The 13,428-nt window shown below is 44.4% G+C and overlaps 1 protein-coding gene across 2 annotated transcripts in view; it reads left to right on the forward strand.

The window, feature by feature from the left end:
• Positions 1 to 271: 271 nt before the first annotated feature.
• Positions 272 to 13,428, forward strand: part of meis1b (Meis homeobox 1 b) — a 57,620-nt gene continuing 44,463 nt past the window's right edge. For both annotated transcript variants that reach the window (XM_027002568.2, XM_027002566.2), the window contains exons 1-6: positions 272 to 880; positions 2,364 to 2,584; positions 3,674 to 3,815; positions 4,045 to 4,095; positions 4,673 to 4,723; positions 5,688 to 5,834. In XM_027002568.2, the coding sequence (XP_026858369.1) occupies positions 869 to 880; positions 2,364 to 2,584; positions 3,674 to 3,815; positions 4,045 to 4,095; positions 4,673 to 4,723; positions 5,688 to 5,834 (624 nt within the window). In that variant the 5' untranslated portion in view covers positions 272 to 868. The remainder of the gene's footprint in view (positions 881 to 2,363; positions 2,585 to 3,673; positions 3,816 to 4,044; positions 4,096 to 4,672; positions 4,724 to 5,687; positions 5,835 to 13,428) is intronic.

The following is a 13,428-nucleotide window of genomic DNA, read 5'->3' on the forward strand; positions in this document are numbered from 1 at the left end:
CTTATTTGCTGCATCGCAGTGAACCGTAAAGACGCTGACGGTTAAGCACATGTGAATGAGTCATAGCGTGGTCCCAAATAAACCCGTGTCGCATGTAATCTCTCTCCTGTTTAACGCAGAACCCAAGCAGTAAACCGTACTTCGGCTCGTCCCGCGTCCGTCACCCCCCCCTTCTCTGTGCGCGACTTGATGCAGCCCACCGCGTTGTGCAAGCCGCGACCCGTTATGGCCACCACTGCTTCCGGGTTTCAGCAGTCTGGTCCAGATTCAGGGCTCCGCCGCGCTCAACACACACACTCGGTGTACACAAACGGGGAACGGCAGCTCGCAGGATCGATCGTGGCTCCTTTAAGAAAAACTAAGCCAGAATTATCACCCCACCTCCTCTTGATCTCATTTAGAAGCTTTTGCATAAAAAATCAACCCAGGAGCTGCGAGTGATCAAAGAGACGGGAGAGCTTCATTTTCGTGCTCATTTGTGCGTTATCGTTAGGTGTGCTAACCGGGGGAAGCGCGACGAGGACCATCATTCATTCAGCACTTTGACAACCTCGCCTTTGATTGACAGCCGGAGTGGCGAAAAGCCATGGGACTAGCTAGTTTTGTTTGAAGGGTGTTTTCATACTGGTTTGGGAGAGAAGATTTGTTCGGTCCTTGTCGCTGTCCGGGGGAAAGCGGAGGACCTATTTGCCGTGTTTGGCTAAACTTGAGGTGAAGGACTGGCTTCATCGATTGAAAGAAGCATTTGGATTTTTTTGGGGGGGGGGGAACCTCCTCGCTTTGGAATTTGCGTGCCTGTTTCTTCATCATCCTGGCCTCATAGGGAATATATTTTGCATTGAACGAATACGAGGGAGTGTGGAGGGCGATGGCGCAGAGGGTACGTAGCCTATTCCGAAAAGTTTCTCCAACTCGGTGTGGGAGAATGTAGTCAGAATACTGAAACGTGGCCGATGACAGTCGCGTTCAGACAAACTTTCTCTCGTTTGTTGGACGTGTTTTCCAGCTGTATGCGTTTTCCTTCGTTCTGCGCTTCTCTTTTCATCCTGTATGGATCTCATTTTAACCTTCCAAAAACATCAAACCAAGATTCGTCAGATATTTGTGAAAATATTCATGCTGTGTATTTCAGTTCAAGCGAAACAGGCAGTGCTGAAATCAACTGAGCCTTCCCCGTGTGTGTTACTTTGTCTTTTCACAGAACCAGTTTATTCTAAAGTTTTATGTAGTGCACTTTACGAGGCTAGCTAAAGCTATGCTTTTATTCAGTAAGATTTTATTAGAATACCCGCTGATAAGCGAAGGCAGCGACAGAGAATAAATATAGGCTATTAGGTGAGTCAAATTATTTCAGTATTTGAGTGTTAATGGACCTGTTCTCAGGATAATCCACATACATACAATTTACGCGAAAACTTGCGTGCCATTTATGGTTTATTTCCTTTACATTTGTAAATCAAATTATATACACTTTAAAAGAAGAGATCACACACTATTGAAAACTGCCGACCTTCTGCTTGTGAGTGTGGGAATACAGCAGCACGCTGTCTGTTTACGCCTTTACAGGTTTAGGGTCTGGATGTGTTAATTCTCATTCTGTCCACTTTCGCTGCTATTGTCTTGTCACTCTCAGTTATCACGATGAATAATTAACTTTAGGCTTATTCATAAATTCGTCAAATGCAACAGGCTAAAATTCAGGCTATGAAATCCAAAAGTTTTTTTTTCCTTTTAAAAATAATAAGAGATAAACACGGTGCTTATTTGTTAGCACATACAAAGTTTTCTTGGTAAACATGTAAACATGTTTTACTTCAGTTAAAAACAACAACAACAAAAAATTAGGTTATTAAGCAGCCTTGTGCCGTGCATATTCCTTAATGTGCACTTGTCATAATGGAAGCACACCTACTATATATCAGGCACAATATCATAGGCTAGTCTGTGAATGTTCATGTGACTTTATCATAGACGAATCTAAACTAAAATGTATCTACATGAATATGTTCGACGCGTCGTTGTCTATTGCCATCAACTGGACTCCATGCTTCATAGATCATAGCACGCCGATATTCCAGTATATATATTTTTGACAAACTAAGCAAATTCTTATACCTTAAATTAAATGGTGGATTAGTTTAGCAACGTAAATTAGTAATAAACAGTTTCGGCTACTACAATGTAAAACGACCGTGGAATATTTTTCCTTCCCTAAAAAGTATGCTTTGGTTAGAACAGTAATAGCCTACTTTCGACACGATCTTTAAGAACGTTTCATTTTCTTTTCTTTTTTTTTTAACTCTTTGACTTGTGGTGTCGGAGAGTGACAAACCTGGGAATCTTCGTAATGTGTGTTTGTGCAGTACGAAGATTTGCCCCACTATGGGATGGACGGCGTAGGAATCGCCACCACGATGTACGGGGACCCACACGCCGCGAGGTCCATGCAGGCTGTCCACCTGAATCACGGGCCCCAACTCCACGCGCACCAGTACCCGCACGCAGCTCACGCCAACGCCATGCCGCCTAGCATGGGCTCATCCGTCAATGACGCCCTAAAAAGAGATAAAGACGCCATTTACGGGTACGTTTGGAGAGCCAAAAAGACATTTTATTATGTAACTTGCCAATAGCACAAAAGGCACTTGCCAATCGACAATTATTTTGTGTCCTGAGGTTTAAAAGAGGTATTGACGCGTACGTATACATTGTGAAAAGTTGCCAGTTACGTATTTATGTGACTTTTTTGAACGCTGTGTTGCTTTCTGCGTGCCCGCTTTTGCCTTTTTACTTGTTTTTATCGTGGTTGTTGCGCCGGGGAGGCCTATAGCTGTTTTCTATACTGTTCTAAACCTGTTAATCAATACGTCAGGCAGTCCAAATCATATTTTAAACTTTTTGGTCGACCAGTTTTATAATTCAGTAATTTTTGTCACGTTATAAGTTAAACCTAACAGTTAATTAAAACGTAAGTTTAGATTTAGGGATTTGTGAGATTGTCTCGCCAATCTTACTATCTCTGTACCCTTTTAAATTGTTTTATATTTATACTATTACAAACTTGCACATCTGTGGATCTCTGCTGCATGTATTTAATGGAATGTCTACGCATAATAGTAGTAGTAGTACTACTACTAGTAATAGTAGTAGTAGTAGTAATAATAATAATAATAATAAATATATCTTAAAACATATTATCCACTTTTATTGTATTTTTTTATTTTAATTGTCAGAATCTTGGTTTATAAGCTGATGCATAAACTACAGTATAGATACTCATTTACAATGAACACTGAGCCTTAATAGCGTACTGTATTAACATCGCGGACTAGTATGTTGGCCTAGACTCGGCTCGGCAGATTCTGTGGCGCACTGATATCATATTACACTATACCCTACCGTTTGCAGTATAAGTTGCATTATATTTAACATTCAGGCCTGTTTTTTTCACATAACAGTATTATTCTCAATTATCAGTTAAGTTTAAGATGTGCGTAAAATGTGTTTTTGCTTGTTACAATGACCTAAAACGTGAATTGATCAGTGTTTGTTTCGAACTGATTTCCCCAAATGGGGTTTGTTCCCCAATACTGGCCATATTAATAGCCAGAAAATAGCCAGTGGGATGGAATTGTTGTTTTGTCCCTGGTGACATGAAGTTGTTTCTTTTCAGGCACCCTCTTTTTCCACTCCTAGCACTGATATTTGAAAAATGTGAATTAGCAACGTGTACACCCAGAGAGCCTGGTGTGGCGGGAGGAGACGTCTGCTCGTCAGAATCTTTCAATGAAGATATAGCGGTGTTTGCAAAACAGGTCAGAGATGAGCTACTGCTGCGCAAAAAAAAAAAAAAAAAAAAAAAGTTCAATTTGTTTACTTGCACTGTTCACATGTTTACCAATAATGTAACTTAGTGTCATATTATCAGAAGTGGAGCGTGTAAGCCATATTTGGAAATATTCATAATTAACAAAACAAAGTGCACAGATTTGTTGTAGGTCCTTCTTTGGTCACTATATCTCATACGTATTTGCTTCACTGCAGATCAGAGCAGAAAAGCCATTATTTTCATCAAATCCTGAGCTGGATAATTTGGTAAGTAATTTGTTTATTTATTTATCCGTTTAATGTGTCATACTAGTAAGATTAAATAAATTATTAATAGGGATCTCATTTAGTTGTTCTTTCATTTAACTTAAAAGGTTTTGAAACCTTTTAAACATTCAGAAAGTGATACTCAGATTGGACTGCTAGATTTCCCGATAGCTCCACTTGTCACTACAGATAAACGTCTTTGTTGCCACCGAGAAGACTGTCACTTAGCTTTGAACTTTTTTTTTTTCTACGTCTTAAAAGTTTTTATGCAAATGAATTTCACTTCACCCGCGTCTTGCCTTTCAGACCACTGGGTACTTTTTAGGTTTAGCAGAACTTCTGTTTGAGATCTGCACTTTTAACAGAAATTTGCCATGTTTATTTTGTGGTTGTTTATGGACGGAAGTCTTTATTTGTTCACAAACTGTGTTTTAGCTGAGACACAGTTAATGTATTTAACATAAACCCATAGAAACAGGCTTCCATTAATTACTTTCTGCCGTTGTAATATAATACAGTTCTTGTATTTACATTTAAAATTAAATATATGTATTTTATTTCTCCTTTATTTCTGTAGATGATACAAGCAATTCAGGTTTTACGTTTTCATCTTTTGGAGCTGGAGAAGGTAATGTCGACCTGGTGAACTATTCACCCCCTTCCCCAGACCTATGGGTTTAATTTGCATAAATATATATTCCTCTGGCCCTTTGCAATTAGTGTCAAATTCAATCGTGTTGCCTTTTCTCTTCCGACTTTAATTACAATGAAGGCGGTAAAAACTAGAGCAGTCAGTGTTTTCTGAATAATAGACCTAATCTCAATTTGCCGGTGGACACTGCCTTTCCCTGTAGTTTTGGGGTTCTTTTACGTGATGTTACATTGTCGTTAAAAGGTTGACGTGAAGTAACGGAACCGTTGGTTCTGTCTATGACATGGCTTGACAGAAGAATCCGCTTCTGCGCAGTTTGTGGTCCGTTTGATGGAATTTTACCTTTAACGGCAACCACGAGGGCAACGGGACTAAATTAAACGTCCAATAACAAAACAAACAAATAAAAACAAACCACGCAATATGTATTCATGATCAGTTTTGTTAACCTTTCGATCTGTTTCACCCAATGGGTTGTATGCTTCCTGATGTGCCGTTTGTTTCTGCCCGTAGCCATATATGTCGAAGCCTATTTGCTTCTCATTGCGTGTATCAGATGGCCAGAGAGGCCATATTCCCTAGAAAGGAGGTGGTAATGAAATAACTAGACGAAATTAAACAGTTTACCTTAAATGTCACTCAAGCAGGTCATCTCTCTAATGGACACAACCCCGGGAGCAGATGAATTTAATACGGGTGTTGAATACGGTGTAGCCCGTGAATCGTCTTGTCAATGTCAATTGTCGGCGATATCTCTATTTTGCCAGAAAATAAAGTTATTCCAGATTCTGGATGCATTCGGTGGCGAGCAGAGTAGGGTTGTAACATCTCAGGAGAGTTTTACCATGTCAATAGACTTCTGGATGCACTTGTCAACTCACTGTGATGACCCTTTGTGATTCCCCCCCAACCCCCCCACCCCAATTTTTTTATTGTTTAGGTACACGAACTTTGTGACAATTTCTGTCACCGATACATCAGCTGTTTGAAGGGCAAAATGCCCATCGACTTGGTTATAGACGAAAGGGAAGGGGGATCAAAGTCGGACAGTGAAGAAATCACAAGATCATCGGGACCGCTTGATCAGGTACGTGGTGATCCTTCCTTGTCCGCGGAGAGAGCGCTGGCTATTCAGCTCGTCTTCTGGGTCAGACCGATGCCTCGCAGTTATTTGCATACGATTAAGGCTTTTAGTTTCCATCGGAATGAAAAATTTTTGAATAATGTAGCCATTATTGCTTCATTAAGGTTTGATCCCGGAACCGACCTGAGGGGATTAGCTTGTGAAAGCATTGCCATAAACTTGACCTGTTTCATGTCGATTTTAATTTAGTCCTCTCCCATCGCGTTTTTTTTCCCCCTTTTTCTTTTTTAATCAAACGAAACGGTATTCATAATGCTTATCTATTAGCACATAACCGCGTGGAGGGCGGGCGATGTGTGAGGCGAAATCTCTCGAGAGCACTGGTGCGATTCAGTAAAAATACTCTGCTCAGGTGCCTTGGATTTTCTGCCGTTGTTCACGCTCCATTGGTTGTCTTGTCAGTATTTTTCCTTAGACATGAGCGCACATTGCTTATCCGTGGTATTCAGCTCAAAGCGCGCGGCTGGATCTCCGCTGCGTTGCAAGACTGCACGGTTTCATGGCGCCTTTTCTGGGAAGCCTAATTGATGGACTGAGAAACGCTTCTATTTTAGAAAAACAGAACATCTGATGCATGCATTTGACCCAACGCGCACGTGCGCGAATTTAATTGACGTGACCCAAACTTTTTCGCTAGTGATGGGGAATTATCTTTGATCTCTAAACGTTAAAATGTAACATACGGGGCAGCTGATTTGAGCAAGAAATATGAGTCCGGAGAGGGATACTAGATAAGAAAAGATAAGTGTTCATATTAAGGGGATTAGCAGATTCACCAACATAAAACGTAATGAAGCGATTAGACTAAATAATTTAAATCCATGAACTTCCATATGGCTGAATAAAGCCCTGACCAGTTGTAGTTCTCCGATGAGTTCGTCGGTCAACAGCTTTTATTCGAGAGCGAGAGAGAGAGAGAACGAGAGCGAGAGAGAGAGAGAACGAGAGCGAGAGAGAGAGAACGAGAGAGAGAGAGAGAGCGAGAGAGAGAGAGAGAGAGAGAAAGAGAAAGAGAGAGAACACCCTGGCGAACCCTTCATTCATTACCAAACTGGGACTCGAATAAAACGACCTCTGGCTGCCAGCTCCCCGCCATCTCGGCTGTATTAATGATTATGTTAATGAGCTGATTCGCGCAGATCATACTTCATGTAATTCAAAGGCAGAATTAAATAAGAGAATGTCAATTATGCTTTAGTCTTGTTTCTTTTTAGCAAAATTCTGTTGGGGGTGTGGGTGTGGGGGGGGGGGTTGTCATGATTCTTGAGCTAATAAATTCTTGAGAAATTATTTTAGTGTTAGAAATAGCTTAGGCCTATATGAAGACCCATGGGTATCTAGGTATATAACTTGATAAGAGCAATTTATACTGTGCTCCGAGGCACGAATTCGGATCTTTAATTGACTTTAGGATTAAGACATGGCCTATATTTTCTTTGATGGTGGTTTTACGCTAAATGTTGAGACCGATAGTGTTTACACATCCTTATAAAGTTTCAAATTACCCAGGTAAAGTGATAAACTTTTCGTGGGTAGAATAATGAGTCACTGACTTTTTTTTACCATGAGATAAGCAGCCTCCTCAATAGCCTGGGAAGACGGTTAAAAACGAACTAAGCTCATGAGCAATGGGCGGTCTCTGCAGTTTTTAGTTGACGACTAATTGGCATTGTGCAAGTCTTAACATATAATATATCTTAATATATATAACGAGTCCTATAGCTTGTTTTTTTTTTTATTGTTGTAACTTCAGATTACGGTTGTTGGGTTGTGACACCCATAACGAATTTGCGTTGTGTGCATTATCTCGTTCCATATGTATTTTTAATATATGCCCTTGGGCATAAAGTTGAATTGGACTGGAAAAAAAAAATTCTTTGTGCAAATTCTCCGCAATGTTAACAAGAGGAAAAGGGGCGGCTCATTTATTCATAAACCAATTTATTCTAGCAAGAAGACTCTAGCAGAAGAAAAATGTTCGGGAATATACATAGAATTTATTAAACTCTGGTCCGGTTGTCTGCTGGGTTTTCGTTTTCTGTGCACTCAAGCATCGTATCAATAATGTGTCAGCACCAGCTTACCATTGTTTTGCATGCCTTGTCTCGCGACCAAAAACAAAAAAACGAGCATAGCCGAGTTTAGAGCTGCGAGTGGCAGGTCCTCTGCTCGCTAGCGAATGCCGCCGAGCCAGTTTGGGGTTTTGTACTCTAGAACTCTGATAAACGCAAGCCCCCCTCAGGTGCTATGTGAGTTGAGGGACGGGTTACACTCCTTAACCCTTTCTCTGCGGCGTTCCCGAGCGACCAATCCTTTTAGGAACTCGATGAACTTGTTTTTTTTTTTGTTGTTGTTGTTTTTTTTGTTTGTTTTTTGACGGGGGAGGGGGTGCACCTTCAGTTTTTATTTTCAGGGGAAAGTTAGACATGGATGACATGGCTGATTGGAAGGAACCGATATGAATTTTGAGAAAATTATACTTTTCCTGCCTACTGTTGACTTTTGCGTCCCACCCGGAAGCATCGTTTTCTTTTTTGAGGGGGAGGTCAGTCTTGGGAACTTATTTAGGCAGTTTGCTCAATGCTGATGCTTCGTGAGCAGAGTTAAGGACAGAGTGTGAGGACGATCGCACGGGCTGCAGCGTTTGCACAGTTGTCTTTAATTGCAGGGAGAAGGCGGGGCAGCTCTGTCATTTGCTCTGCAGTTCGGCAATAGTGCTTACGACTTCGGACGCGCGGCTCAAGGCCTCTTTAGATTATTCCGGGCAAGTTGAAGAGGGTTTCAGATAATTGAAATGCTCAGCGCTGCCCATATTTGCAGTTTCACTCTTTGTCCATTGTAAAATTGCCAACTCTGTTTGCATTCGAGCTTTGCTGCAAGTGTGTCATTTCACGTATAGAACTCTAGCACTGAGATGCAGAATTTCCCCAAGGCGAGGAACTATTTTCATATAATTGTGCGTGATGTCGTTTCCACTGTATGACTCTTTGCTGAAATTGTGCGCTCTTCACGGGTATGAGTCTTATCTAGCTGTCTTTAATAATGTTCTTGCTTCCTTTTCCCTTTTGTGGTTTTTGCACTGTTTGCTAGTTCTTTGTGGTTAAACTAATATACATTATCGCAGGATTCAGTGAAAACGGTCCTCTCAGAACAGCGTTTATCCCCTTCGCCAGTGCAGTGCTTTCCCTAATCTGCTGCTGTTGTTTGGGGTGTATCCTCATATTCTGAACTTTGATCGATTCCCCTTTGTGTGCACTGATGACGTGGTTTTCATACGGACCTTTTGTGATGCTTGAGCCTTTACAGTGGTCCTAAATAGTCAGCTTTGTGGCCAAAATTTGAGGTTGTTGTCCCACCCCCTCTCTGTGGACAAAATGTAGGTCATTGTCCAGGATGCAACAAGTGATGCAGACAGATGGTCATGTGATGGGGGGGGGGGGGGGGGGGGGGTTGTAATTCTACTATAAAGTGGTATAAGAATATGCAGTGATGATTTCCTTAGATTTGTCTACTCAGAATTCAGTTGGTCATTTTCAGAAAAGATGTTTTCTCTTGATTAATTTGGGAAAGGATGCAGGTTTGTATTGTTTTTATTCTGTTTAAGCACAAACTCCCAAAGCTTATAAACAAATAAATAAGAAATATTACGTTTGTCATCTGTCCTTTTCAATGTTTATTCGAAAAAGCAAATTTGGCATAAACCTAGTCAAGTTTAAACCTCCCCCCCCTTCCTGAATTTTCATGTACATACCTGAATTCAACACACTCGACCTTCTACTTCAGGTCTCGCAGAGAAACAAAGCTTTCCGATTCCTCCAGCAGTGCCCTCTTGAGCAGGGACGTAAAAGTAGTTGTAATTAAGTGAGATGCGTGATTATCCTCTGGTGCCCCCAAGAGTGACTCCACTTGTTCTAAAACTAGATATCACCCACAGGCCATGCACAGATATTTTTCTCTCTCTAGAGACCGAAACCAACCAGATTTCTTCAGCAATTATCATGTTTTGCCCTGGTCCCCTCTAACCCAGCTCCATCTCCCTTTTGCATTGTGAGCTTGGGGGCGAGCAGTAGGTATATGGGGGAGGGCATTGTTTCTTATCCTCTGGGTTTTTTTTGGGGGGGGGGGGGGGGTTGTCCCCCCTTTTGGTGGCTGTGCATACCATTATGAAAATCCTTCCATATTCAGAGCTCCTCTAATATTCCAGTGTAGAGTGAGTTAGCAGTAAGCCTCAACTGGCAACCCAGCACGTCCCTGTCAGCCCCCGCCATCCCGCTTTTATCAACAAGCCGCGAGTAAACAAATAAACAAATAACCGCGCGCCCAGAGTTGCTTTTTATTTTGGCTGGCGTCCATTCAGCTGCGCTCATGTGCGAAGCGGGAGCCGTGGCGCTGGGGTCTCGGAGGGGAACCGCTGCCAGTTAGCTCGCCGAGGCACCGTGGCCACCCTCCTTTGGTGCTTTCTTGGAGGAGGGGGGAGAAACTTCATTAGCGGAGTCTGTTGTGATGTCTGGATAAAGTCTTGATTTGAGGGGGAAAAAAGGTAAAAACGCAGCGACGTGAGTGGTCTGCGGAGTGGTCAAGAATGTGTGAAAACGTAAACGCACACACGGATTTCTTTCTTTCTTTTTCTAAATTCACATGTAATCATAGGAGCGAGGGAGCATTTTCTTTATTGGAATAAATGAACCGGGAGCCCAGCGTTCTTTGCGTGAGCCCTGGTGTAATGTGGGGTGCACTGTGAGAAAGGCAGCACTGCTGTCTAAGTCCCAACACAATGAAAATGCAATGAATTGGAATGCCTCACCGATCATAGCGGAATCAGAATTTCCAGCAAGGAAAATCTTTTCACGGCGAATTAAGTGGCGGAGGAAGAAAATGGTAATGAAAAAAAAAAAAACCGCGCCAGGCACAGATGACAAACGCTGCTCCCTGGGCTACGCGCTGCAGATTTAAGAACTTTAGCTAAAGCTACGCAGAACAGAATGTGGAAAATTGAATTTACTAAACAATTAAGCATTGAATTAATCTACATCCTGCAATGGAGAGGGTAGAACTGGGGGGGGGGGCAGTGTGGAGAGAGGAGGAGGAGGAGGAGGAGGAGGGTGAGAGAGGGACAGAGAGGGGGAGGGAGGGAGGGAGGGAGGGAGGGAGGGAGAGAGAGAGAGAGAGAGAGAGAGAGGGGGAGGTGGGGGGAGAGACATGGAGACAGAGCATAGAGAGAGAAAAATGTGGAGGGGGAAGGAGGAAGGACAGACTGAATAAATCCTAGCTAGCTCATTAGAAGGACAGTGAATATATCAAACGGGGTGTGTGTGTGTGTGTGTGTGTGTGTGTGTGTGTGTGTGTGTGTGTGTGTGTGTGTGTGTGTGTGTGTGTGTGTGTGTGTGTGTGTGTGTGTGTGTGTGTGTGTGTGTGTGTGTGTGTGTGTGCGCGCGCGTGTGCGCGTGTGCTTTCTCTCCACTGCTGCATGCACGTCTGTCCCAGCGCAGCAGGCGCACGGCGGCTCCCGTCTCCGCGGCGTTTCCATGCGCCTGCACAGGCCGCCCCCGTATCCATGGCCCCCGCGCGTCTGGGCCGGGACGGCCAGGCGGAGAGCTCCCGCGCGCTTTGCTGCTCGGCCATCCGGGCGTTTTCTATTAATTAGCCGTTAGATCAGTGGCAGCCAGGAGTGGCCGGCCGGGTAAAAATAGACTGGAGATGTCACTCACCCTCGGCTAAGACCCTCCCCCATTCCCAGGGGCCCTGGCAGCAAACCTCCCACAAGCCCCTCTGCTCTTTTGTTCAATTACAGTTAATGCAATAGTTTGCCATTTTCTCCGTATAATTATATTTTCAAGTGGGATTTGTTGCGCATAAAAAAACATCCTTTTACATGGTGAGGCACTGGGGCTCCTGAGCTCGGCATTCTCCATCCCCAGGGTGCTGTTCCATTCTTTTCCGCAAAGCTCTGAATAAACAAGTTCCCTCTGTTTTTTTTTTTTTGTTTTGTTTTTTTTCTCCCCAGCTCTCTCCCTCTCTTGTTGACGTTCTCTTTTGAAAAGCTGGAGAGTTGTAGAAGCTGGCAATTTCTGCTTTAACAGTTTGCTCTCTGAGCATATGCTCTAAATTACCTCTTACACCATACTTTTGGTATGCTGCAGAATACACCCCTTTTTCTTTTGACCCCCCCCCCCCCCTTTTTAACAGCATTTTGTTTCTGCACCAATACATTGAGAGTGGCTGGCATGAGCATCCGACCTTTATTGGAGAAATATTTACTTTGTGAGCGTCGCGGCAAGCCCGATCGTTCGAGAAGAGGTGCAACGATGGGAGCTGGTTTGGATTCCGCCAATGTTTCATTACTGCATTACACAAAAAAAGAGAAACATATTAAATTGAAACTTGCGTGTCCTTTTTTTTTGTTGTTGTTGTTGTTGCTGTCAAAACTAGCCCATCAGTGACACCAGCAGAACAGCTGTTCAGCCTGAGCCATTTGAACGAACCCGACATGTATTTTAGGAAAACCTGACATCGTGGAGCAGGTCCAACACAGTCCCGTTGGCACGCCCCAACCCCTCCATGGCGCAGCATATGTGCGTGCAACCCATTAGTGTATTTACTGGTAGTATCGGCCATTCCCATAATCCTCCTGCAGGCCCCGGGACGCGTCTCCCTCTCTCCCCTACGCCAAAGCTACTTTTAGCCGCCCGGCGATGAGAGGCAACATCTGTTGTGTGGTGTATGGGGCGCGAGGGCCCTGCGTGGGGCTGAGCGCTCCGGGCTCTCGCGCCCTATTGTCCGGCCTCCTTCTCTTTATCCCGGTGTCTCTTCCATTTGCCACATAGCATCCGCCCAACAGCTGACACTCCTCACCCATTATACACCTAAGCGGAATTGTCAACGGGCTCCTCAGCACCCCCACCCCTCCTCCCTGGCCTCCGCTTCCGTCTTGCGAGGAGTGCAGGGCACTTATTTGATCCCGCTTGGGAATGGGAAGGTCTGGGTGCTATACCCGCGCGCGCCTTCGGTCCTAGACACGAGGGGTGCGCGTGACCGGCGTTCGCCTCTCCCGCTGCTGCGCTGCAGTCCGGCGCATGGATCTCGCCGTGCGAGGCCCCCCGAGACCAGCAGGCAGAGCTGCAGTGCCCCTGCCCCCCGTGAGCCCGGCCCACACCGGCTCACCGTTCTGCTCTCCTCTCCGCACCATGGATCTCCCTCCTCCCTTAACACTAGATCCTAATCCACCGCCCTTACGTGCCTCTGCGTGGCCTAGAAAGGGTTCGATTTTGCACACGTCTTTTAAAATCTTTTTGAAAAGGTAGTTTTCAGTCCACCGGCGCGCCGCGAGCCAAGGGTTGCTGGGAACCGAAATCGAGAGGCTGAGCGTTTGAGCAGCTGGCGGGAGGGTCTGGGGGTTCGCGCGCCTCGTGGTGGGGACGCGCGGGGGGGAGAGCCGCGGCACGGCGTGGCGGGTTGTGGGCAGGGCATGGGAAGAGTCTGCTCCCCTCCACCGCACCTGAACGTGGAAAATCTGATAGCGCCGGCTGCCTTTGTGATG

The sequence above is a fragment of the Electrophorus electricus genome, chromosome 11 (assembly GCF_013358815.1).
Source record: "Electrophorus electricus isolate fEleEle1 chromosome 11, fEleEle1.pri, whole genome shotgun sequence".
Lineage (NCBI taxonomy): Eukaryota > Metazoa > Chordata > Actinopteri > Gymnotiformes > Gymnotidae > Electrophorus > Electrophorus electricus.